The sequence below is a fragment of the Geotrypetes seraphini genome, chromosome 15 (genome assembly GCF_902459505.1).
Source record: "Geotrypetes seraphini chromosome 15, aGeoSer1.1, whole genome shotgun sequence".
NCBI classification, from domain to species: Eukaryota; Metazoa; Chordata; class Amphibia; order Gymnophiona; family Dermophiidae; genus Geotrypetes; species Geotrypetes seraphini.
Window position 1 is genome coordinate 17,740,572 of NC_047098.1, and position 27,818 is coordinate 17,768,389.

General features: G+C 44.7%; 1 protein-coding gene across 7 annotated transcripts in view; it reads right to left on the minus strand.

Moving 5' to 3' along the window:
* The window catches only part of PLCH2 (phospholipase C eta 2), a 599,022-nt gene that overhangs the window by 28,122 nt on the left and 543,082 nt on the right, over positions 1-27,818 (minus strand). For all 7 annotated transcript variants that reach the window (XM_033921959.1, XM_033921954.1, XM_033921956.1 and 4 more), the window contains 3 exons: positions 26,930-27,014; positions 25,649-25,795; positions 24,225-24,304 (listed from right to left, as the gene is read on the minus strand). In XM_033921959.1, coding sequence (XP_033777850.1) covers positions 24,225-24,304; positions 25,649-25,795; positions 26,930-27,014 — 312 coding nt within the window. The remainder of the gene's footprint in view (positions 1-24,224; positions 24,305-25,648; positions 25,796-26,929; positions 27,015-27,818) is intronic.

Sequence of the window (27,818 nt, forward strand, 5' to 3'; positions counted from 1 at the left end):
CAAGAAACCAATTAATGCAAACCAGAATAAATTGCTCCTTATCATGACAGCAGTAGCCATGCAGCTGATAATGAAAAATTGGAAACTTTGGGATAACTTAAATTATAGTTTCTGGTGGGATTCATTATGCCAGATTTATAAATTTGAGAACGTTAATTCTTTAGAGGGGACACCATAGCAAATTTAAGGAGATCTGGGGCCCGTTAACAAAATATTGTAAATGATGATTGTGATTTATTTTTGTCACTTCCCTTTGATTCATTAAAGAATGTTATTCACAACCAGGAGGGGTGGGAGGGAGGGTTCAAATGGGAGGGGGCGGGTTTAAACAGCTTTATATTATTTGTTGGAATAGAGTGCAGTATGTTATATCATTTGAGTGCTCATATGTTTGCACTATGTATTTGATGTCAAAAATGAATAAAGAATTAAAAAAAAAAGAAAACATCCTACCAAGTAGAGCAATATGTAATTTTCTCTGCAATTTGGTTTGTTGCTGGTTTTATTTTACATTTGTCATATGCTGCTTTGGATGGTTTTAATGGAGACCTGGTTTATAAATGCCTAAATAAATATATTATCATCATAATACTAACGCATTTCTGAAGGTTAAGAGGGCACTTAACCCTTGAAAACTGGCTCTTTCATTATTGCCTACCCTGTTTGTAGGTAAAAGTACTTTTACCCTGGAGATTGCAGAGGCAGCCCTGGAGGCTGGGGAGAGTGTAACGGACTGAATACCTTGTTGATTCGTCAAAATGTGTGTGCGGTTTTGTACCCCTCCCCCCCAAAAAAAAATTGCATGCACTGAAAACGGATGCAAATTGCCTTGCATGATTTTTTCTTCAAAAATAATCAAAGCAAAATTATCAGTGTAATTTTGCTTTGATTATTGGTACAAGCCACGCAGGTGAATAGCATTTGCATCAACACCTTGGCTTTGCATTATTTATCCTGATATCATAAGTCTGCTTCTTTTTGTTTCCATCAGTGATGTGTGATGTAACGATCGTGACAATGGCAGAATCGAAGTTATGTTGATGTCACAGACACTGGGTTCCGACATCACTAATGAACTGTGTGACTACTGTGATCTTTCACATTCCTATCATAAAAATGGAGTATCTTTCAGACTGAATGCTAAAATCAAGAGCTCCCGTCCTCTACCTTTCAGTGTATTTAGAAAAATGTTCAGCACCCCAGGGATGTATATATGATGGAGTAAATTCTCTAAGAGAAATTCATAGTATAAAAACTGACTAAAAAGCCTGGAAAAATACCCTAAACAAGAGAGGTAATATTTACCGTATTTTCACGTAGATAACGCGCACCCGTGTAAAACGCGCACACGGGTATAGCGCGCGGGAAGCACAAATTTATGTAAAGAAATTTTTATATACCGCGCTCACGGGTATACCGCGCATGCCGCCCCGACTCTCCTCTGGCTGCCCCGACTATCCTTTCACCCGCCCCGACTTTCCATTCACTGCCCCGACTCTCCTCTGGCCACCCCGACTCTACTTTCGGCCACCCCAACTCTCCTCTCCCCCTTGAAGTCCTGTCCCCACCCTGAAAGCCTGATGCCCCCCCCCCGACGCCCGATTCATCATCCGGAAGGACCGCTCGCACCCCCACTGCTCGCACTCCCACCCCGATGGACCACTCGCACCCCCACAGCCTCCCCCCCCTCCCCCAAGGAGAAGCTGTCTACCTTGTTTCCAGATTCCAGTGAGCCCACCTGCTTCCTCTGCCGGCGGTCCTGCCCCTTCTCTGAGCCCTGCGCTACACTGCTTCCTCTTCCGGCGGTCCCGCCCTTTCTCTGATGTCAGAGAAAGGGCAGGACCGCCGGAAGAGGAAGCAGCGCAGCAGGGCTCAGAGAAGGGGCAGGACCGCCGGCAGAGCAAGCAGCTGGGCTCACTGGAATCTGGAAACAAGGTAGACAGCTTCTCCATGGGGGAGGGGGGGAGGCTGTGGGGGTGCGAGCGGTTCTTCGGGTAGGAGTGTGAGTGGTCCATCGGGGTGGTAGTGCGAGCGGTGGGGGTGCGAGCGGTCCTTCCGGATGATGAATCGGGCGTCGGGCGGGATGGGAACTATGTAAAAAAATTTTTATATACCGCGCAAGGTTATGCACGGTTTGTAAAAACACGTATAACGCGCGCGTTATATGCGTGAAAATACGGTACTGACATGCATTAATTGCACATTAATGCATTTTAATGTGCAAGGTAATGCACCTGGGCAAGAGAAACCCGCGCAGAACTTATGCACTAAATGGTGAGACCTTGGTTACGACCATGGCGGAACGTGATCTAGGGGTGATCATTAGTGAGGACATGAAGGCTGCCAATCAGGTGGAGAAAGCTTCCTCCAAGGCAAGACAAATGATGGGTTGTATCCATAGAGGTTTTGTCAGCAGGAGACCTGAAGTCACTGACAATCATGCCGTTGTACAGATCAATGGTGAGGCCTCACTTGGAGTACTGCGTTCAATTCTGGAGACTACACTACCGTAAGGACATGCTGAGGATCGAGTCAGTTCAGCGAATGGCCACCAGGATGGTCTCGGGGCTCAAGGATCTAATGTATGAAGAAAGACTAAAAAAGTTGCGGCTGTATTCACTTGAGGAACGAAGAGAGAGGGGAGACATGATTGAAACGTTCAAGTATATCACGGGTCGCATCGAGTCGGAAGATAATATCTTCTGTCTCGTTGGTCCCTCGACCACCAGAGGGCATCCACTGAAAATCAGGGGAGGGAAGTTTCATAGCGACTCCAGAAAGTACTTCTTCACCGAAAGAGTGGTGGATCAGTGGAACAGATTCCCACTGCAGGTAATAGAGGCCAGCAACGTGACGGATTTTAAGAGAAAATGGGATGCTCACGTGGGATCTTTAAGGGAGTAAATTCAGGGGGGGGGGGGAGCGGATAATTGGCAGGGGCAGACTCGATGGGCTATGGCCCTTTTCTGCCACCATTTTCTATGTTTCTAAGGGGATTTGCATTTAAATAATGCATATTCAATTGTTAATACATATTAACACACTGACAGTAAATCTGGCTTTAAATCTTTGACAGGATTCTTACGGCCTCTTTTACAAAGCCGTGCTAGTGGCTGCCGCACGGCAACAGCCCCAAAGCCCTTTAAATCTCTATGGGCTTCAGGGCCGTTAGCGCAGCGCAGCTGCGGGTTTGTAATAGAGGCTGTTAATGTCCACATGGTACCTCTACCAAAGTTAACAGGTCTGAAGGGAAAAGCCCTGGGTGACTAATGAACATACCCCACACTAGCCTCATTAACCCCTCCCCCATCCCTTTTACAAAGCCTCTGCGGTAACTGCCCCGAAGCCCACTGGGATTTAAAGGGCTTTGGGCCTTTTGCCGCACGGCAACTATTAGCGCGGTTTTGTAAAAAGGGGGGGGGGGGGGGTTAAATAAGATTCAGCCACTTAAGCTGCCAGTAGCCAAAAGGCCATGAAACCTTTACTTGGTTAAATGCCACCTAAGCCTCCAAATGTAAATCGATTTGATCCAAGTTGGCAAGTATATAACATGAACTTGGCTGCTCTCAAATGATGCTAGCAGCAGTTCAAATGGTTCCTTAGTGGTAAATCTCTCTCAAGCACACACACAAAGAATCATTACATATATTACGAACAGACAGAGTCGAACGGATGAAATGGGTGACATGAAACGGTGGGGTCTCAAATCGGACCCTTTCTAATTCAGTGCATCGTCAGTCACAATGAGGTTATCGGAGGTTCCTCTTGAATCTAGCTACTGATTCAAGACCCCGAATCCAGTGCAAACATGGTTTCGGGTAAAGGAGCACCATTTAGAAGAAGATCCAGGATAACATCTTTCAACGTCCTCTGTGAACATTTTTTAGCCTTTTAAGTTTCACCAGAACAGCTGAATAACAGGGGCCCCATCCCCTCCCCCCCAGCAGTTCTTAATTTAAGTAAAATAGTGCTTTAGCTTCTTCCAGGCCCACAAACAATGTATTTCTTAATGCCACAATTGAACTCATCAACAACAAAAAAATCTTAAGAAGAAAAAAAAAAGGAGAAATGAAAATAGAAGGCAAAAAAAGGGGTGACTGTATAACCTCAGTGCTCACCTTTTCAGAATAGCAGCATTGGTCAGAATAGCAGCATTTACACATACTATATATACTTGAATATAAGCCTTGATTTTTGAGCCCAAAAATGGGGTGCTAGACCATCACATACATAACCCCCCCCCCCCCCGGACCTGTTGCAGGCCTCTGTTGGGCCTGCCGTAAGGCCTGGTGGGCCAGTGGTGGGCCGAGACAGGAGGGATCCCTCCCATCTCCTTTCCTGGCCGACTTTTAATACGTTCACATCCCGTGTGTACCTTTAAAATCCCCGGAGGTACAGCAGTGAACCAGAGCAGGAGCGGTCTTACCGTGCTCCTGCCTCTTACAGAGCCGCTAGTGAATGGCTGCCACAGGACTTGTGAGAACTTATGCAGAGGAGGCAGGAGGGAAGTAAAAGTTGTAACAGTCTGCTGGGACAGGAGGTAGGAGGGATCGCTTCTGTCCCAGCCCACCACTGGACCACTAGGTCTTTATGGCAGGCCGAGTGGAGGCCTGAAAGGCATCAGGAGGGAGGGAGGGAGAGGAGACAGGGTACAGGGCAGGGAGGGATGGAGTGGGGAGAGGGTGCAGAGTCTGGCAGGGCACTCGAATATTACCTCCCCCCCCACCTGGTTTATATTAGAGTCAACCTTTTTGGGGGGGGAAAGTTACCTCAGTTTATATTCGGGTTGGCTTATATTTGAGTATATACTGTATATTGTATGTGCACACTTATGTGTGTAAATACAAGTATGATGCTAAGCACTATTATGCAAATACACATTTAAATATTCACTTAACTAACAAAGGGGTCCATTTACCAAACTGTGGTACAAAATGGCTTTAGTGTACCCTTACGTGGGTCTTTCCTGTGTGCTAATGCCATTTTTACCGCTGCTAGAAAATGACTGATTTTCTATTTTCCTAATTAAAAGCCACACGCTAATGTGTCCGTTAACGCACAGCCATTATCAAAAATTAGCAAGTGAGCCCTTACTGCTACCTATTTTGTAGCTGGCAAGGGCTCAGGCGCTATATCAGCTCACGGCAACGTAGCTGCCACACTCACTCTCCAGCCCTCCGACGTGCCTCTCCAAGAAAAATTCAGAAAAATTATTTAGCACGTGGTTTGTGGGCACACATTCAGAACTTAAGAGTGGGACGCCTCGGTGCAACCCTCGCTGCGCCCTTTTTAAGCTGTGCTGGGAATGCTAGTAAAAAAGAGCCCACGGTGCACATTTGCAGCGGGGCATAAACAAGGATGGGGCTTATCACTTGCAGGCTTAACTTACAGAATAAAGCAAGTTGCACATGTCCATGGTGCACTTAGGCCCCGCTTACACCAGCTCTATGGGTATAAAAATTCAGGTGTCTAAATTTTAGGCATGTCGGTAGCCGGTTATGCAAGCATTCTACAAGGGAACTTAGGCACTTAGGGCCTGATTCCCTAATACAGGGATCTCAAAGTCCCTCCGCAATCCAGTCGGGTTTTCAGGATTTCCCCAATGAATATGCACTGAAAGCAGTGCATGCACATAGATCTCATGCATATTCATTGGGGAAATCCTGAAAACCCGACTGGAATACGGCTCTCGAGGACCGGAGTTCTCTACCCCTGGTCTATGGACACGTTAGAGCAGGGATAGGGAACTCCGGTCCTCGAGAGCCGTATTCCAGTCGGGTTTTCAGGATTTCCCCCATGAATATGCACTGAAAGCAGTGCATGCGCCTAGATCTCATGCAGATTCATTGGGGAAATCCTGAAAACCCGACTGGAATACGGCTCTCGAGGACCGGAGTTCTCTACCCCTGGTCTATGGACACGTTAGAGCAGGGATAGGGAACTCCGGTCCTCGAGAGCCGTATTCCAGTCGGGTTTTCAGGATTTCCCCCATGAATATGCATTGAAAGCAGTGCATGCGCCTAGATCTCATGCATATTCATTGGGGAAATCCTGAAAACCTGACTGGATTGCGGCCCTCAAGGAGGGACTTTGAGACCTCTGCCCTATAGGGCTGATTGCATGTCAGTCGCACAGCGGCGTCCTAAAGAGAATCGCATCTACATCGCTGAACGTACGCCTTAAATGTAGGCCAGCATTTTGCAGACCTACATTTAAGGCATCTGCCTCACACCTACGGAAAACACAAGGATGCTTAAGCGTGCCCAAGGCCACTTCCGGGTGAGACCACGCCCATGCCCCACCTTGGGCGTGCTTAAGCGCCCCTACCCATCTCCGTAGACATGCTGCAGATGCCTACAAAATTTCTTTTTTAAAATCATTTCCCTCCAGTTGGCTGCCAGACAGAGGTAGGACATCTACCGCTACCTGAAATCGGGACACACATTTCGAAAATCAGACCCTTAAAGGCTCATTGTCAAAGCACACACACAAATTATCATAGAAACTTTGAAAATGAGCCTGTTGTTCTATAAAGTAAGCTATCTCCTAACACTTGCCCTCGGGGCATCTAATTGGAAGCACCCAGTTATGGAATTGCCCCCCCATAATGGATGAGTGTGAGAGACAAAGAGAGTCATAGTGGCTATACCAGTCCTGGAAAAGACTGGATTCTCAACAACTTTTAATGCTTTTGGTCGAGCTGACATAAGAATTTTCCAGAGATTTGAAGAACCAGAACCAAAAAGGGCTTTGTGTGGTCTTGGAACGCTTAGGAACGTTGAAATCTCTGGATAATTTTCTTAAGGCAGCCAAACAGAGAGAGAGAAAGAATGCCCAAACGGGAGCAAGAGGGAAAGAATGAATTCATGTGCTATATCCTGGAGCTACTTCTTAAATGTAAGACCTTCTGGTAGTCAACACCCTGAAACCCCCCCACCCCCAAGGAATGTCACAAATCACATTATGAGTTGACAGAGTTTCAAAATGCTGAGGGCAAAACAGCAATGATGTCACTGATCAGAAACATGCACGTTGGTTGCGGTTCTCACTCCGCCTTCCTGAGACATGAGGGGGGGGCCACGACCAGCGGGGCTCCTAACCATTTCCTGCTTCTAAAAGGAGAGTTTTGACACAGAGATGTCCACTGAAATCACAAACAGACAGAGTAAAAAGGCAAATCAGACAGAAACATTGAGGGTGGAGCGACAAGAAAAAAATGCACATTTAGGAAAAACAAAAAAACCAACAACCCACAGGAGAAAATGCAGTACAGAGATCAAAGTAAAACAGACCAAAAAGAGAGCGTTTCAAGAAACAACAACTTAGAACAAGGGTTTTGAAGTCAACAGGAGAGAGATGCAAGGAATCCCACAGCATTCACCAGGTGCTGACAGACAGCATTTTGCTTTTCACGTGGGATGTGCTAGAACAGTTTGAAGGAGAATATTATGTTAAACAGTTTCTTCATTTACATTTACAAGTCAGTTCGGCCAGCTTTTCATTTTAACTCCACATGTACCACTGCTAAAGCATGCTCAGATTTCAAAAAAACAAGAACAAATTGGAAACAAAACAGGCATTTACAAAAACAAACACGCTTTTCACATGTCAACAATGTTTACTCGTTCAAATTTTTTGGTAGGCTTTTTGATGTTTAATAAGTAAAGCATAAGGGAGAAGCAGCCATTTATTTTGGGGGATTTGGAATGATTTTACCGTCTTACCCTATTAAAAATGACCTCATCCTTAGCAGGAAGTTACTAGTCATGGGGACATGCAAGTCGTGGTGACTTGTTGGATCTAACAAAGGTATATTATTCTCCCTGTTTCTCCAGTCTTTGCCTGACCTCTCACAATCAGATTTTTCAATATTTCAACAAAGATATGTTGTTTTGCAGACGGGCTACAAGTACAGTATACCCCCGAAGATTGCAAGGGTTGTGTTCCAGGAGCACCCGCGAACTTCGAAAAACCACGATTATTGGATGTGGTAGAGGAGCGGGGATCGGAGGCGGGAGAGGGCTGCGGGGGCAGCAGCTGCTGCGAGTGCTGATGCGGGCGGCGAGGCTTGCGGCTCCGACCTAGGCCGGATCGGGGGGGGGGAGAGGGGATGGAGGATATGCACGGCGGGGGTCCCGAGTCACGGAAGAGGCAGGCGTATAAAACCGCGAATGACTGCGGCTGTGAACTGTGAAACGCGAATGTGCGGGGGTATACTGTATACCTAATTAGCTTTATTCTTCTATACCGCCATAATCGTACAATTTCTAGGCGGTTTACACAAAAGAAGGCTGGACAATCAGCGTAATACAATACATATTATACCTATTGTATTGTACCTATTGTATTGCTTGATGGATGGAGATTATTATTTAAATAATCACAGCTTTTGTAAACAGTAAATCTTAAATAATAATCTAATTAAAGATGTGAAGTGCTCAGACCTTATAACCTGTGTTTTTAGTGTTATCACCAAAACGAGGTTAACAAGGGGACCATCATAGCCTTCACAGTCCCCTAACCACCTGTAATTTGTAAAAGAAGGAAGATGTACTTATCTTTGCCAGGTGGTCAATGGTAATGTTAATCCTCGTTCATACCCACATGAACCGTGTGATGTGACGTTAAAACTTTTCTCTCTTAATGCTGTTCAGCCTATGGTCCCAGAGAGAAAAGTTTTAACGTCACATCACACGGTTCATGTGGGTATGAACGAGGATTAACATTACCATTGACCACCTGGCAAAGATAAGTACATCTTCCTTCTTTTACAAATTACAGGTGGTTAGGGGACTGTGAAGGCTATGATGGTCCCCTTGTTAACCTCGTTTTGGTGATAACACTAAAAACACAGGTTATAAGGTCTGAGCACTTCACATCTTTAATTAGATTATTATTTAAGATTTACTGTTTACAAAAGCTGTGATTATTTAAATAATTATTGATTTTCATCACAGAGTTAAGTCAATTATTCCTCCTGATATAAGTTTGATGGATGGAGATACATATGCTAAGATGAATTTAAGCATGATGGGAGTCTTTTGGATTGGGAGAAATTAGACAGATTCGTTATTGATCAGTATGTTTCATTTATTAGCATGACTATGAGCAGTTGGAGGGGGGGAGAAATTTGTCTTTCTTCTCTCCTTTTTCTCTTGATGCTGGCTTATTCTATAGCCCCCCCCCCCCTCTTTTACTCGCCGATTTAGCGCATGCTAAATGCTAACGCACTCATTATATTTTATGGGCATGTTAGCATTTAGCGCTCGCTAATCGTTATCATGCGCTACATCGGTTAGCGTTTCCTTACCAAAAGGACCCTTAGGCACAGTATTTTTAGAGCAAGTTTGACTAAGGCAAATAGTCCAGACACCGGTACTCAAATGCATGGATTGTTTCAGTAGTGTTTGGATTCGCACATCATACAGCTGCTCTAGAAAGTGGCCATATGCTCCTTGTGACCTTGGGCAAGTTTTATTTTTTTTTCTTTCTAACTTATGAACTATTTTTAATCTTATCTACTGTTTTGCCTTTTGTCCTTGTTTTGATCTATTTTTATCATTTAAATTTCTCCAGAGATCTATAGTTCAATGGTTCCCCCATCTGCATCTATTCCTTTCTCTCCTCTCTTCTACTTTCCAAAGTATTTAGATAAGTGCTGTATTATTAAAATGTTTATTTTATTTTTTCTTTTATTTCTACCTTTCACTTCTTTATTTCCCTCCAGGTACTTTAGTTAGATTGTGAGCCTTCGGGACAGATAGGGAAATTACTTTAGAGTGCCTGATAAAAAAAAAAAATTGGACTCCGCCCTGAACTTTTCCATGATAGGGCAGTATATCAAATGCCAATAAACGTCAGCAATTTAAAATTTGCAGCTGTGTTTTATGAGTATCATAAAGCCCAACATATATCAGCAGAGTAGAATGCTCAAAAATCTAAAAATCGTCATTAAACAAATCTAAATTAAATCTAACTAATCTAAATTAAACAATTTAACAATCAAACCTATTGAATGCTCTGCACTGCTCCCGATGCTCATAGGAACTCTATGAGTTTTGGGAGCAGTGCGGAGCATTGAGCGTGGCTCCCTGCGCTAGTAACCACTATCGCGGTTTAGTAAAAAGGGGGAGGGGGGGGTTACATTTTTTCCGGATCTTAGTGATGTCGCTCAATAACGGTATAACCTCTTGCCCGCTAGGAGGATTTTGCTTTGAAACAGTGATTGAGCGAAACATGAGCATGTCGGTATAATGAACCACCTCTGATTGACTTGAAAAGCTAAGTTATTTATTTCTTCTACGTTTGATGAAAAGTCTTAAAAGTGAAATTAAGTTGCATAACTTGCAGAAGAAGTAAATTAAATTTTTAAAAAACCATGAAGCTATAAAAAATATGGATCGGTGGAGAATTGATGTTCCTCTTTCTAGCGGGGAAGAAGTTATACCGCTATTGAGTGACATCGCTGAGATCCCCCCCCCCAAATTAAATTGTTTAATTTAGATCTGACGATTTTGATATTTTTGAGTATTCTACTGTGCTTATATATACTGTGTTTCTCCTAAAATAAGCCCTAGCATGATTTTAAGGGTAGGTCTTAATCTAAGCCCTACCTCCGAAAATAAGCCGTAGTCGTCGGCAGCCGCCCTTCCCCCCCCTCCCCCACTGCGCAGCCGAACCCCCGCTGACCCTCCATCCTTCCCTCCAAACCAAACCCCGCTGACTGTGACCATAAATACCTTCCGTCAGAGCAGCATCGGGCCAGCAGCACTCTAAACAGGCTGCTTCGCGGCCTTCTCGCTGGGGAATTCCCTCTGCCGCATCACTAATGATGTCATAGGTAATGTGGCACACAGAAGACTCTGGCGAGGTGGCCGTGAAGCAGCCTGTTTAGAGTGCTGCTGGCCCAACGCTGCTCTGCCAGAAGATATTTATGGTCGCAGTTGGCGGGGTTCAGATGGGAGGGAAGGATGGAGGGTCAGCAGGGGTTCGGCTGTGCGGTGGGTGCTCAAGGGTTCTGCTGCACAAGGGATGGGAGGGAAGCTGGGCAAGGGTTCTGCTGCACAAGGGATGGGAGGGAGGGAAGGATGGAAGCTGGGCAAGGATTCTGCTGCACGAGGGAAGGAAGGATGGATGGAAGCTGGGAAAGGGTTCTGTTGCACAGGGGGATGGGAGGGAGGGAAGGATGGATGGAAGCTGGGCAAGGGTTCTGCTGCACAAGGGAGGGAAGGGAGGGAAGGATGGCAGCTGGGCAAAGGTTCTGCTGCACGAGGGATGGAAAGGAAGGATGGATGGAATCTGGGAAAGGGTTCTGCTGCACAGGGGGATGGGAGGGATAGAAAGATGCTGCAGAGGGAAGGCACAAGGGGATGGGTGAGAGTGGAGGAAAGACGTTGCACATGTGGGGGAGAGAAAGGAAAGAGGAAGAATTGGAGGGAAGAAGTGGAAGGGAGAGATGATCATGTATATGAAAAAAATAAGCTCCACACCTAGTGCGTTTTTGGGGCCCCAAATTAATATAAGACTGTCTTATTTTCGGGAAAACACGGTAATAAACATAAACAAACATAGTCTTAGGAGTCAGCACCCAAGAAAAAGATCTAGATGTCATTGCAAGCAATATGCTGAAATCTTCCACCCAGTGTGCAACAGCAGCCCAAAATGCAAACAGGATGCTAGGAATTATTAGGAAAGGCATGGCAAATAAGACCATATTATAATGCCCTTGTATCACTCCATGGTGCGGCCTCATCTCGAGTATTGCATTCAATTCTGGTTGCCGTATTTAAAAAAAAAACCATGTAGCGGAGCCACAAAAGATTCAAAGAAGAGCACGGAACTCCTCTTGTATGAGGAAAGACTAAAATGGTTAGGGCTCTTCAGCTTGCAAAAGAGACTGCTGAGGGGAAATATGATTGCGGTCCATAAAATCCTGAGTGGTATAGAATGGGCACAAGTGAATCAATTATTTTTTTTTTTTTTTACTCTTTTGGAAAATTACAAAGACTAGGGGACACTCAGGGCTCCTTTTACTAAGGTGCGTTAGGGCAATAACGCACGGAGTAGCACGCGCTACAATGCCGCACATGCTAGATGCTAACGCCTCCATAGAGCTTGCGTTAGTATTTACGTTTATTGTGCGGTTTTGCACGCGCTAATCTTCAGCACGTGGTAAATACTAGTGCACCTTAGTAAAAAGAGCCCTCAAAGTTACATGGAAATATCTTTAAAACAAATAGGAAGGAATATATATATAGATTTTTTTTTCACTCAACGAATAATAGCAATGGCAGTTAGCGTAGCTGGGTGTAAAAATGTTTTGGACAAGTTCCTGGAGGAAAAGTCCATAGTCTGTTATTGAGAAAGACATGGGAGAAGCCACTGCTTGCCCCAGATAGGTAGCATAGAATGTTGCTACTCTTTGGGGTTCTAGAATGTTGCTACTATTTGAGATTCTGAAATGTTGCTATTCTTTGGGGTTCTAGAATGTTGCTACTCTTTGGGGTTCTAGAATGTTGCTACTCTTTGGGGTACTAGAATGTTGCTACTATTTGAGATTCTGAAATGTTGCTATTCTTTGGGGTTCTAGAATGTTGCTACTCTTTGGGGTTCTAGAATGTTGCTACTCTTTGGGGTTCTAGAATGTTGCTACTATTTGAGATTCTGAAATGTTGCTACTCTTTGGGGTTCTAGAATGTTGCTACTCTTTGGGGTTCTAGAATGTTGCTACTCTTTGGGGTTCTAGAATGTTGCTACTCTTTGGGGTTCTAGAATGTTGCTACTCTTTGTGTTTCTGCCAGGTACTTGTGACCTGGCACTGTTGGAAACAGTATACAGGGCTAGATGGACCATTGGTCTGACTCGGTATGGCATTCCTTATATTATGTCTCGGGTATTCGATACGGTCCTGCACTAGCTTTCCGTAATCTATCTGATATCGTTTAAGGTATTATGTCTAGTCAGAGCTTTCTAAGCAGAGATGGAAAGCGGGTGAAGTACAGGTTCTCCGAGGACAAGCAGGCAAGATATTCTCACAAATGAGTGACATCATCCAACGGAGCCCGGTGCGGACACTGCCAAGTGTACTATTTCTTTAAAGCAGAGCTCCCACCGTGTACATGCAGATGCCTTTCCAGATGCGAATGCAAATTTTAATGAGGGCCAATTAATATCAATCATTGGTTGTTATGCAATTTATTTGACCATCGCATCCCCTAACGTCAGTCAGACTCTATCCTTTCACTCATCAACACCTTGCTATAAACAGGACAAGTGCCCATAATTTGGAAATCAGCAATCAATAGGCCGATCCTAAAAACAAAACAAAACATTCTTCGACCCAAACACACCAACCAACTTCAAGCCTGTCTCAAAACTGCCCTACATATTGAAGATACTGAAAAAGGCAGCATTAACCCAGCTACAAACATTCATCAACAAATGGAGTTTTAGGGTAGAGAATGACACGGTGACAAAATTCATCACCGTTCCCATCCCCACGGATAACCACGGGAAACCATCTTCATGTCATTCTTTAAGGAGAGAGGGAAGAATCAGAGCATGAATGGCCACAACCACTGACCCGCAAGCTTTGCTTTGAAGAATGCTGGTGTAGAAAGACCGAGGTTGAAACAGACACTACAGAATGACAGTCTCTGGTATCCAGAGCAGATATTGTGATGTCATAATGCCTCATTCCACCAGTGCCTAAGAGCCAATCACATCAGTGATGTCACAATGGCTTCATTATCCTTGGCTCACATAAGAATCAGAGTATGAATGGCCACAACCACTGACCCTCAAGCTTTGCTTTGAAGAATGCTGGTGTAGAAGGACTGAGGTTTAAATAGACACTAGAAAATGACACGGTTATCCGCGGGGACGGGAACGGTGATGAATTTTGTCACCGTGTCATTCTCTATTTCAGGGCTCTGTTATCTCATGGTTCTCTTATCTTTCCTCCTCTGCCGCCATTCCGAAATCAGTTGGGTATATCTCAGAGTTCTGTCCCAGGACCTCTTCTTGTCTCCATCTATACTTTCTTTGTGTGATCTCTAATCTCCTTCCACAGCTACGTCAACGACTCGCAGATCTACCAGTCTTGGTCTGCCTGTCTGCATTGCTACCTGGATATCTCACTGACATCTAAAATTAAACAGGGCCAAGACCGAATTCCTCATCTTTCATCCTAAACCTGCCTCTCCTCTCCCTCCATTCTCTATTTCTGTTGATAATGCTCTCCTCTGTCTCGTCAGCTTGCAAACTTGGGGTCATCCTTGACTCATCTCTTTCCTTCTCTTCACGTATCCAACAAACCACTAAAACCTGCCTTTTCTTTCTCTATGACGTCGCTAAAATCTGGCCTTTCTGAGCACACTGCTAAGGCCCTCATTCACGCTCTCATGACCTTTCACCTCGGGTTGCCAGATTTTACGATTGTAAAATATGGACACCCTAGACCCGCCCCCAGGGCTGCCCATCATCGCCCCAGTCCTGCCCTAGCTCCGCCCCCACCCCCACCCCCCTCCCACACACACACTGCCTGCTTTGGTCAGGCAGGAGGCAATCCACGCATGCCCAACATGATTGAGAGGAGGCTTTTCAAAACCCAAAGTGCCGGGTTTTGAAAATCCATCCAGACCCCTGGACATGGAGGGGACATGTCCATAGAAATCCAGACATCTGGTAACCCTACTCACCTGGACTACTGCAACTTGCTTCTTGCAGCCATTTCTCTCCCCCTTCAGTCTGTTCAGAATGTTGCTGCACACCTTATATTCCATCAGTGTCATTATGCTCACGTTGCCCCTCTCCTCAAACAACTTCACTGGCTCCCTGTCCGTTTCCGCATAGAGTTCAAATTCCTCTTTTTGACCTACAAGTGTATTACCTCTGCAGCTCCTCGGCACCTCTCTTTTCATCTCTCCCTATACTCTGCCCCAGGAACTCCGTTCATCGGGTAAGTCTCTCTTGTCCGTACTCTTCTCCTCTACTGCCAGCTCTCAACTCTGTCCCTTCCACCTCGCTGTGCCGTATGCCTGGCGGTATTCAAATCCGTCTCTGGCGGTATTCAAATCCAGGCTGAAAGCCCACTGTTTTGAAGCTGTGTTTGTCCTAAACCCAACTCAGTTATAAAGCACCCATATCTATCACTCCCCTAACCTATCAAGCTCATCACTCTCTTTGTAATTCCCTACGTGAGCAGCATCTCTTTGTCTGTCCTCTTTGTCTGTCATAATTACATTGTAAGCTCTTTCAGGCAGGACTGTCTCTTGCAAGTATAATGTACAGCATTCTGTGTGCCTGTTATCACTATAGAAATAATAAATAGTAGTAATCCAATCCAATCCAAATCTTAGTCTTGTGTACCAGGTCATCCCAACTATGGGACTCGATCCGGTTTACAAAGTTAATTAAAAAGACAAAGGAAAGCAATAATTGGACAAAGAATTCATCAGATGCAATCCCTTATTTATCAATTAAAGATTTCTGAAATAGATACGTCTTTGAAAGTTTTCCCAAAAAAATGTCAGAAAAGGGAGACGTCTAATTTCTGAAGGGGGGCTCATTCCAAATTTTTACCAAAGCAAATGACATAGGGCTCCTTTTACTAAGCCACGTTAGGGCATTCACGCGCGGAATAGCGCGTGCTAGACGCTCGTGCCAGCATTGTCCCGGCGTTAGTTCTAGCCGCGTGCACTAAAAACGCTAACGCAGCTTAGTAAAAGGAGCCCATAGAGCGATAAAGCCTACCTAAGGTTTTAATTCCCCTAATAGAAGGGAATGCTAATTTAAATTTGTGAATTCCCCTGGAGGAGAGAGGCTGTTGGGAGTTAAATGAAAAATAGTGGAAGCCACTGCAATGCCTTCAATAGTGGAGTAACATGATCATGTTTGCTCTTACCAAATATTAATTTGGCCGCCGTTTTCTGAATAAGTTGTAATCTCTTCAAATTACACTTACTTAAAGAGAGTTTACATAATATTAGGAACTCGCACTCTGCATTCAAACAATTCAAACTTGAACACAAATTAAACACCTACACATAACTTATTATGGCATAAATTTGGCCGCAGCTTTATTAATTGTCAAATTCAAATAACACTGTATTTCAACTTAATTTCATATCCCTCTCTTCCTAGACGGCCTTCCATGTCTTTTCCCAACAGCTAGTCGGTCCCGACCTAGCTGCTTCTCCCCAACATCCCCTACATTAGATTACATTCCAAGTATCCCATCTGCAAGACCTGCGGTGTCGCCCGGCCTCCCCTGTCTGTGGCGGTGCCGCACACAGCATACAACATTATCATATTTTGAACATATTTCCCACAATCCCTGGCCGCCTGGAAGGAACTCCATTCCATTTTCCCACCAAGCTGCGACAACCCAACCCAACCCCCCCACCCCCTTATGCCCAACACTACCAAATACCACTACCCATGAAACTACCCACCCATAAACATCCTAAATGAAATTATACGCCCCCAAACTCATTTCCCAACAACTAAAGCAAGACCAAAAAGAGGGGAGGGAGGGAGGGAATTAAACTACTACCCTCCACTTTCAAATTACCCCACACACTTCCTTCCCGCCTACCCTCCTCACACCCCCAGCCTCCCACAAACAAAATTCCAATGATTCTCCCGCCCAAATCAACCACTCACGTTCCTTCCTTTCACACCAATCACCACTCACCTACTCTTAATCACTAACTCCATCCAACTTCCCCCCCCCCCCTTTCTCTTATCCTTTACTCATGCTGGGCTCGTTCCATATTATGCGCCCTTTAATTAATTCAAAGGGCTTTCTTAATCCAAGTGAGCTTGCTGTTTCAGTCTGACAGGCTTAGCTCACCCAGTCTTGTTTTCTGGAGAGTCACAGTCAATATGGATAAGACTGATTTATATACACAGTCTCCAATACTTGAGAATCTTGCTCATGCATGGGTAGTGGTTCTATCCTGAAAACCAGAAAGGAAACGCTCTCAAGACCCTGAACACATTTTCACATAGCCCTTGCAGCTTGCTCGGTGTGCTCTTGGATTGACCAAAAAATGTCAAAATCTGCCTTCACTGCCACCTGCTGTAAGAGCTTGGCTATTTCATTCTGGTTTCAGAAAGTATATCGATGCGGTAGCTGTGTTAGTCCACTTTTAATAGAAATGAAACAAAAGAAAAAAATGATGATACCTTTTCAATTGGACTAACTTAATACATTTTTGATTAGCTTTTGAAGGTCAGAACTAGAGAATGACACGGTGACAAAATTCATCACTGTTCCCGTCCCCGCGGATAACCGCGGGAAATAATCCCATGTCATTTTTTAGTGTCTATTTCAATCTCAATCCTTCTACACCAGCATTCTTCAAAGCAAAGGTTGCAGATCAGTGGTTGTGGCCATTCATACTCTGATTTTTATGTGAGCCAAGGATAATGAAGTCATTGTGACATCACTGATGTGATTGGCTCTTAGGCATTGGTGGAATGAGGCATTATGACATCATAATATCTGCTCTGGATACCAGAGACTGTCATTCTGTAGTGTCTGTTTCAACCTCGGTCCTTCTACATTCTTCAAAGCAAATCTTGCGGGTCAGTGGTTGTGGCCATTCATACTCTGATTCTTATGTGAGCCAAGGATAATGAAGCCATTGTGACATCACTGATGTGATTGGCTCTTAGGCACTGGTGGAATGAGGCATTGTGACATCACAATATCTGCTCTGGATACCAGAGACTGTCATTCTGTAGTGTCTGTTTCAACCTCGGTCCTTCTACACCAGCATTCTTCAAAGCAAATCTTGCGGGTCAGTGTTTGTGGCCATTCATACTCTGATTCTTCCCTCTCTCCTTAAAGAATGACATGAAGATGGTTTCCCGCGGTTATCCGCAGGGACGGGAACGGTGATGAATTTTGTCACCGTGTCATTCTCTAGTCAAAACCACCTTCTAGGGATTAGAAATGAGCAAATGTTGACAAATATAACATACAAGTGAAATATAATAAGAATTACTTTTCTGTTTTGTTTCATTTCTATATGTTATGTTGATCAGGTTTTCTATTCCGCCTTTACCTAATCAGTTTACGGTCGGATTACATTACAAGAGATTGGGTCAATTACCCAGGAAGTTCCAGATTGACGCGGACATTCAATAGGGTTGCTAGTGCTGGCAGATCAGCATAACTATTAATACAATTAGGTCATAATTGTAGCTATATAGTCACAAGTGCGAGTAGGTCATTGTTGGTTCTTTATTTTGACCCGGGAGTTGCATTAGACAGTTTAGAAATGCGCTTTTACAATTACCATTTCAGTTACTTCAGGGTTCTCTCCCTGTCTTGGTACAGAAATGTTTTTAAACGTTTTCTGAACCTCATATAGTGGTCACAGGATCGTAGTATAAGTAGCTGGTTCCAACATTTTGCTAATTGGTATTGAATGTGATTAGTTATTAGTAATTAGTTTCTAGTTTCAGAAAAAAAACTGAAAAGAGAAATTTTCTGCAGTGGTTTTAACACCTGTGGTGTTAAAATACATCTGTTAACGTACCTGGCTCAGTGGTAGATTTCAGAGGGTGGTGGTGAACGGTACTCTCTCCGAAACATCAGAAGTGATCAGTGGAGTGCCGCAGGGTTTGGTCTTGGGTCCAATCCTATTTAATATCTTCGTAAGAGACCTGGCTCAAGGGCTTTGAGGGAAAATTGCATTATTCACCGATGACGCCAAACTATGCAACATAGTAGGCAAAAGCACAGTGCCCAACTGCATGATGCAGGACCTACTCTTACTGGAACATTGGTCCTCAACTTGGCAACTAAGTTTTAATGCCAAAAAGTGTAAGGTCATGCACCTTGGCAACAGAACTTACACCCTAAATGGTGAGACCTTAGCAAGAACTGCAGCAGAACGGGACTTGGGAGTAATCATTAGCGAAGACATGAAGTCTGACAATCAAGTGGAGAAAGCTTCATCCAAGGCTAGACAAATGATGGGTTGTATCCGAAGAAGCTTCGTCAGCTGGAAGACCGAAGTTATAATGCCGTTGTACAGATCCATGGTGAGACCTCATGTGGAATATTGTGTACAATTCTGGAGAACGCATTATCAAAAAGATGGAGGAGTGTGTGGCGCAGTGGTTGGATCTACAGCCTCAGCACCCTGGGGTTGTGGGTTCAAACCCCGTGCTGCTCCTTGTGACCCTGGGCAAATCACTCAGTCCTCCATAGCCCCAGGTACGCTAGATAGATTGTGAGCCCACCGGGACAGATAGGGAAAATGCTTGAGTATCTGATTGTAAAAATCGCTTAGATAACCTTGATAGGCGGTATATAAAATCATAACAAACTTGAACTTGAAACTAGAGAATGGAGTCGGTTCAGCGAATGGCCACCAGGATGGTCTCAGGACTCAAGGATCTCCCATATGAGGAAAGGCTGGGTAAGTTGCAGCTGTACTCACTCGAGGAGCGTAGAGAGAGGGGAGACATGATTGAGACGTTCAAATATGTCACGGGCCATATTGAGGTAGAAAAGGATATCTTTTTTTTCTTAAAGAACCTACGGTGATAAGAGGACATCCATTGAAACTCAGGGGTGGGCGATTTCATAGTGACACCAGGAAGTACTTCTTCACCGAAAGGGTGGTTGACCATTGCAATGGTCTTCCAATTCAGGCCAGCAGCACACTGGACTTTAAGAGAAAATAGGATAAGCATGTGGGATCACTTCAGGAAAGAATTTAGGGGGTGGGTCATTAGAGTGGGCAGACTTGTTGGGCCGTGGCCCTTTTCTGCCGTCATCTTCTATGTTTCTATGTTTAAACAAAGAGGAAAGAAGTCGTGAGAGCCGCAAAGTTAGTTCTTACCTCCTCTCCATCTCAGTTAATGCTCCCACAACTTTTGTTTCGCCAGACGTTCTTCAGCCCTTGGGTGGACCCTCAGGGGAAAGATCTTGCAGTGGAGTCAAGAGAGGGAGTGCTTGAAATCTCTCTTTCGCTCACGATCTCCACACCTCTTTGCCCAGTGGAGGCGCGGAGCGGTGATTCTAGCCCGGGGAGAGAGGAGGAGGAAACCTCGGAGTTAGATTTGGGTGGAGTTTCACCCCGTGGTGAGCAGCAGTGTCGGGAGAATGCCGAGGGAGCTGGGAATCTGACGGCAGGACCTGCAGTTACCCTAGAGCAGGTGTCTCAAAGTCCCTCCTTGAGGGCCGCAATCCAGTCGGGTTTTCAGGATTTCCCCAATGAATATGCATGAGATCTATGTGCATGCACTGCTTTCAATGCATATTCACTGGGGGAATCCTGAAAACCCGAATGGATTGCGGCCCTCAAGGTGGGATTTTGAAATCCCTCCCCTAGAGACTATCCTTGCGGCCATAAAGAAGATGGATGTAACGGTGGAGAAAACAGCTAAGGACATGGAGGTATTAATTTCTACAGTTGATGCTTTCTCCTCTACTATTGAAAAAGTAAAGCAAGATTGTGTGGAACTGAGCCAAAAAGAGACTGTCTCATTGAAAGATTTTATTACAATGGTTATTAAAGATCAGAATTCAGTCCTATGAAAGAATGAGCAAATGGAGAACTTTAACAGGCGTTTAAATCAGTCCTATGAAAGAATGAGCAAATGGAGAACTTTAACAGGCGTTTAAATCTAAGAATTTTGAATTGTTCAAAAATTCAGGCTATGTCCCCGGTTGAAGTCTTGAAAAAATTTCTTATAGAAAATTTGAATTTGCCCTTGGACAGTATTCCACCCATAAATAAGGCTTATTATTTATCGTTTCCTAAAAACAAAATCCATGAGATAGGGGACATGCATCTGGAGGAAAATGGTTCTGCTGAAGACAATCAGCAAAATCTTACAGCAATTCTCAAGGACTCGCTATCTGAGGTAAAGGAGAGCGCTGCTTTAATAGTGAACTTTGGTTTTGAACAAGACCTTGCTTCAGTTATGAGAATTTATTTTAAAAAGGGTGGATCTCCTTTTGTATGGATTTATCCAGATGTAACTAAAACAATGCAAGACAAATCATGGGCTGCATACGAAGGGGTTTCGTCAGTCGTAAGGCGGAAGTCATTATGCCATTGTATAGATCCATGGTGAGGCCCCACCTGGAATACTGTGTGCAATTCTGGAGGCCGCATTATCGCAAGGATGTGCTGAGACTGGAGTCGGTGCAAAGAATGGCCACCCGGATGGTCTCGGGACTCAAGGATCTACCATACGAAAAACGGCTTGACAAATTACAGCTATACTCGCTCGAGGAGCGCAGAGAGAGGGGGGACATGATCGAGACGTTCAAGTATCTTACGGGCCGCATTGAGGCGGAGGAAGATATCTTCTTTTTCAAGGGTCCTACGACAACAAGAGGGCATCCGTGGAAAATCAGGGGCGGGAAACTACGAGGTGACACCAGGAAATTATTTTTCACTGAAAGAGTGGTTGATCGCTGGAATAGTCTTCCACTACAGGTGATTGAGGCCAGCAGCATGCCTGATTTTAAGGCCAAATGGGATCGGCACATGGGATCTATTCACAGGGCAAAGGTAGGGGAGGGACATTAAGGTGGGCAGACTAGATGGGCCGTGGGCCCTTATCTATCGTCTATTTCTATGTTTCTATGAGAGATGTAGAGAATTAATAGCTATGAGAGAAGAAACAGATAAATTGGGAGCCAGGTTTTGTTAGCTTACCCTTGTAAATGCCTTGTTAAATATTTGGATTTAAAATATGTCTTTTTCCTGCCTGAGCATCTAAGATATTTTCTGGACCTCAAGGGGTTAATTAGTGGGGTGGTTAGAAGCTCAGAATAATGTGCCAAGGGATGTGTCATTTAAGCCTTTTACTTCATTTCTGATGATGTTTAAAAAAAAAATTCTCTCTTTATTTTCTATGTTCCTCTTTCAAATGGTATAATAGTGGTCTAAGAAAGAATCAAAACCCATTATTATTAAAAAAAAATTGTTATATGGTATATTTTTTACTTTTAAATTATTCTGTATTTCTAACAAGTTGTTGTACTTGTAAGGATTGTATAAATGAATAAAAATAAAATATAAAATAAGAAAGTGCGTGGAGTTACTCCTCCAGTTTGGTGTGAATGATTTTTTTTTATCAATTGCAAGATTTGTGCTTAAATTATGTACGTTTATTGTATGGAAACCACTGAGATTCCAGGCGGTATATAAATTCTTAAATAAATTAATTAAGGGCTCCTTTTACAAAGGTGAGCTAGCGTTTTTAGCGCACGCTCCGGATTAGGGCTCATTTTACAAAGGTGCGTTAGGGCCTTAACGCGCGGAATAGCGCGCGCTAAAATGCCGCACGCACTAGCCGCTACCGCCTCCTCTTGAGCAGGCGGTCGTTTTCCGACTGGCACGCGCTAATCCGGTGCGTGCGCTAAAAACGCTAGCGCACCTTTGTAAGCGGAGCCCTAAATGATCCCCGCCACCGATGAAGGCACTGAAAAATCGATTCTGTGGATCTCGACTATATCCCCACCTCAGCCCCTTCTTTTCCAAGCAGAAGAGCCCTAACCTCGTTAGCCTTTCCTCATGCGAGAGGCGTTCTATCCCCTTTACCAAACTGGTTGCTCTTTAAAGCTTCTCTAATTCCGCTGTATCTTTTTTTTTGGCGATACAGCGACCAGAACCGAGAGCAATACTCAAGGTGAGGCTACACCGTGGAATGATATACAGTGGTGCCTCACACAACAAACTTAATTCGTTCCAGGAGCAAGTTTGTTATGCGAAAAGTTCGTTATGTGAAACGCGTTTTCCCATAACAATACATGTTAAAAAAAATAATTCGTTCTGCAGCATAAAATATGCTAAGATGACATAAAAAAAGATAAATTTGTCAAAATGGTGAAAATGGTGGTCTTGCTGAGGCCAAACTCTTTGACGAGGTCACACTGTTTTACCCCACATTCACTCCTAATTATTTCCCGTTTCATTTCAACAGAAATCACCTTCCTGCTTTTTTTAGAAGCCATGATATATAAAAAATATTGAGTTTATCTTAAAAGGACGACTGTATACAGTGAGAGAGGGCAGTTAAGCGCAGTGACTAACGACTGCCTGCAGTGCCTGCGCGGAAGGATGCAATACATCGGCAGCTCGGGCGACTTCGTTGTGTGAAACGAAGTTTGTTGTGTGAAACGAAGTTCGTTGTGTGAAACGAAGTTCGTTGTGTGAAACGAAGTTCGTTGTGTGAAACGAAGTTCGTTGTGTGAAACGAAGTTCGTTGTGTGAAACGAAGTTCGTTGTGTGAATCAAGACATGAAGTTCGTTGTGTGAATCAAGACATGAAGTTCGTTGTGTGCAGCGTTCGTTGTGCGAGGCGTTCGTTATGCGAGGCACCACTGTAGAGACGTTCTAATATTCTTGGTCCTATTTACCATTCCTTTCCCAATAGCAACCTGTTCGTTTTTTTGGTCGCTGCTGCAGATTCCAGCATGTTAAGGGTATTGCGAGCATTAACAGGTATTGAATGGCCTTAATTTCCATCACAAACTGTCAACGTGTGCATCGAGACTTCAGCTGTGTTAACACGAAATGCATGGCAAATGAGGTCATGAGACAGAAAAGTATGCTAAATAGTGCATTACATATTAGCACAGTGGGAAAAAAAAAATTGATTAAATCACACAAGAAGTAATGCAGATGCCTTCCCATACAAACTTACCTTCAGCTTAGGAAGATGAAGTTAACTCTCTCATTTGTTTCTGTGGTAATACTCTCTCATTTGCATTTGATTACATAAGCCAACATTATCCGACATTAATATCAGAGACTAATTTTCTTTAATTTAGCATTAAACCGGTCTATGGTCAAACACCTAGGGCTCCTTTTACGAAAGCCGTGTTAGTGGTTAAACGCGCATAATAGCGTGCGCTAATTTGCCGGTCGCGCTAGGCGCTACCGCCTCCTCTTGAGCGGGCGGTCATTTTTCGGCTAGCGCGGGGGGTCAGCGCGCGCTAAAAATCTGCACGCGATAAAGCCGCTAAAGCGGCTTCGTAAAAGGAGCCCCTAGGGGTACTGGTGTGATGGAAAATAAGAGCACGCAACACAGAATTTTGGGAAAGGGAAAACCAGTGTAATAGTCGTCCGCCCGCAGGGAACATAGTCCTCGAGGTATTTTGAAAGATATCCTTTTCAACTTCTCTTTATAAGCTGGTGGCAGAACATGGCGTTCACGCAAGTCAGCTGGGATTTACTCACCTTACCACTGATGTCATTAATTGCTACATGAACAAAGATGGATGCCTCTTCCATACCTTCAAGGTACACATGTCGATAGCCTGAAATAGTCAAGCATACAGTCAAACTGCACCTCCTGTACCTGCCACAAGAGTACCCCTATGGTAAGAGGCTAATTAAATCTCAACTTCCAGCTACCACACTGCAGTACATGTTGTCATAGAACAAAGACAGATGTTCCCACCTCTACCCCCGCAAGAGAAGACTCTGCTGTGTGATCAGAATGATTAGCATTCTGTCTGTCTGTTCTCCTCCCAAAGGCTTCCAAAGGTAACCCACCAAAATGGTAGGGGGGAGGGGAGTGCTCACTGCAGGCACGGGGACAAGGCCATCCACCGCCCCGTGCAGCGGTGAATGGCATTGTCTCCTCAGTTAAGGGAGCGAAGGAGCACGGTCACCGATCGCGCGCAGCCCCCTCCCTACCTCCGACCAAATCTATCTCTCTCCCTCGACCCTTACCTTGGCGGCGCTTTAGAAAAGAAACTGAAGCCGGCGAAGCCTGCCTGTGCCACCCTGCAGTCGCGTGTGTGTGTGGGCGGAAGCTTCTTTTCTGATGCAACTTCCGGCTGCGTCAGAGAAGAAGCTTCCGCCCGCACACACGCGACTGCAGGGCGGCACAGGCAGGCTTCGCCAGCTTCAGTTTCTTTTCTAAAGCACCGCCAAGGTAAGGGGGGGGGAGAGATAGATTTGGCCGGAGGGATGGAAGGGGCCGTGTGCGCGATTGGTGACTGCGCGCCTTCCCTCCCTTAAGTTTCTTTACGCCGTGAAGGTAAGGGGGAGGGAGGGAAATTTTCAGGCCGCTGAAGGGTGGATGCTGTGGGTTTGGGGACGGGGCGGTGAAGGGGACGGTGGTCCGATGACGGGGACAGATTTTTTCCCCGTGCCATTCTCTATCCCCAAGGGACACCCACTACTCTAGTTATATGATACTATATTATGTTACAATCCAATCTTATGTTTTAAATGAAATATAGATAATAATTAGCAAAAATATTGGTTAAATTTTGACACACAAACTTGCAGAATTTGCTAATTTTGTGCGCAGAATTTTGAATTTTGTCTGCAGAATTCCGCCTGGAGTAAAATGCATATTCCTTGAAAACCAGACCCAGTTGAGGTCCCAAAGACTAAGGGCTCCTTTTACGAAGGTGTGCTAACATTTTTAGCGCACGATTAGTGCGCGCTAGCCGAAAAACTACCGCCTGCTCGAGAGGAGGCGGTAGCGGCTGGCTCGCACTATTCCGTGCGTTAAGGCCCTGACACGCCTTCATAAAAGGAGTCCTGAGATGGGAACTAATGGAGGTACGGGTTTCTTTTGTCAGCATAGCATGCTACATCTAGGCAAGAAAGTGGAACAGATTAGAACACGCCAAGGGCTGCCTTACCTGGCATCATGCTGCTAACCGCTATTGTCCTCTGTCCAATAAAATCCCGCCCAATGGGGTCATGATCCCATACTAGGAACCTAATCAGAGTGATCTCGGGCATGTGCACAGTAAACAGAAATGTCTCTTCCCACATTGGGTTGAATCCTAGAAAGCAAGAAAGCCCAATAAACATTTTGATGGGAGACAAGACAATAGCTGCAATGATGTGAGCCCAGAAGAAGCAGCCGGACTAGAACCTAAAGACACGAAAGCTCCAATATGGGTCACTGGATCAGTTGGAAACGTGCCAAATATATGGTGCTGTGAATGGAAATCTCACTGAAGTCTAACAGTCATAAACCAATCCAACTTGGCCTGCACGAGCCGCTGAGGCCTTTTCCTCCTTTTTTTTGCATTTAAATTAATTCGTGCAGGCCAAGTTGGATTGGTTTGTGACTGTTAGATTTCAGTGAATTTTCCATTCACAGCATATTTGGCAAAAGTGTTTTGTTGTGATTATTGCTTGTTTTCACTATACTCTAGGGTTTTTTGGCTCTCGCTTTACAATGACATGAAAATGATGAACGTTGTTTCTAACATGAAAAAATGTGTTGCTTTAGAAAAGCAGTCGTTAAAATGGGTTGTATCTTGTGTTTAACATGAACAAACCACAACAAACTGAACAAGACTGAAAATGAAGTCAATTTGAAACATTCTCTTCTCACAGCCCGGTCCCAAGGCTCTGGGTAGGCCCCGTGGCTCAGTATGTTGCCAGACCTTCTCGCCTGTCCAATCCATCTCAGCTCCATCGCCCGCGGCTCCCCTTCCTGATTTCCGCGTCCGTCAATGACGCAACTTCCTGTTTCCGCCCGGGTGGATTGCGGCAGAGGCAGGCACGGAAAGCAGGAAGGGGAGCCGCGGGATGACGTAGCTGAATCACTGCCGAGGTCGGCAGTTTTTTCAGCTTCACGGAAGGTAAAAGTCCATCGGACAGGAGAGAAGGCTGGCAACATGCTGGGCCACGGGGACTACCCAGAGCCTTGGCACCGGGCCGTGAGAGGGGAAGTTCCCGGACCATGACTCCCAGACCGGGAACACCTCCCCCCTTCATGGCTTGCACTGGGGGAACATTACTAAAAATATTTTTTTTTACATTGGGGGTGGTGTCAAAAATGATGGCAGGGGTGTCAAAAAACACAATGGGCCCTGGGTGTCACATACCCTAGGTACGCCTCTGCCATAGACATTTGTACTTCTCAATGAGGATGATGCAGGGAGCTCTGCTGGTCGCATTCTTACCGTTATCGTCAACCACTCGCGTTTGCTCTTTGAAACAGTCCACCGGTAACCCTATTACCTCCACTTCTACAAATGGATCAATTATCTAAAGAGAGGAAACAAATGGACAGTTCAGCGATTAGAGGCAGACTTGGAAAGAAATAAGAGGGTTTCTTTTTCACATTAGTCAGGCATTAGGCGCCGCGTGTTGGTTGAGCTGAAAAGTTTATCGATCACAGCCTATGCCGAATGGTTAATTGCTCCAAGCCATACTGAGAATGACTTCTTGTAATCACCTCTGTGCCAGCTCAACCTGTTCGGAAGTTCATCTGAAATAAAAGATTTTATAATAAAGATTCCCGAGTGAATATTAAAGCTCTAAGAAGAGCCATGAAACACTGCATCATGTTAAATTTCTACAATGATGATTACAGCAATTTTTTTATTTTTACCCTCAAGCTACGGTAATTGTTTATTGAGTGGGCATTTCTCTGTGTAAATGTTTGCGGTTAGCCACCCATCAGATTTCTGGATGTCAAAAGCCAGTCAAAGTGCTATATAAAAGCTTCGCTGACTGAACTTTTCAATGAGACTCTAGAGTCGGTAGTGGAGACGGGCGGATGTGGTCCCTCTCCACAAAAGTGGAAGTAAGGAGGAAGTAGGGAATTACAGGCCGATAAGTCTGACTTCCGTGGTAAACAGATTAATGGAAACGCTTTTAAAACAGAGAATGGGGCGGGAAAGGGATCCAAGATGGCGGCGGTAGCCAGTCTATGAGACAGACGCCGAGAATTGTTCCTGTTTCTCTACCAACTACTGCAATCAGTAATGGCGAAAAGAAGGGGTAAAGGAGTCGGTGGAGCCTCCCGACGACCGGAGATCCCTTCGAGCGGCACTATCGATGAGATTC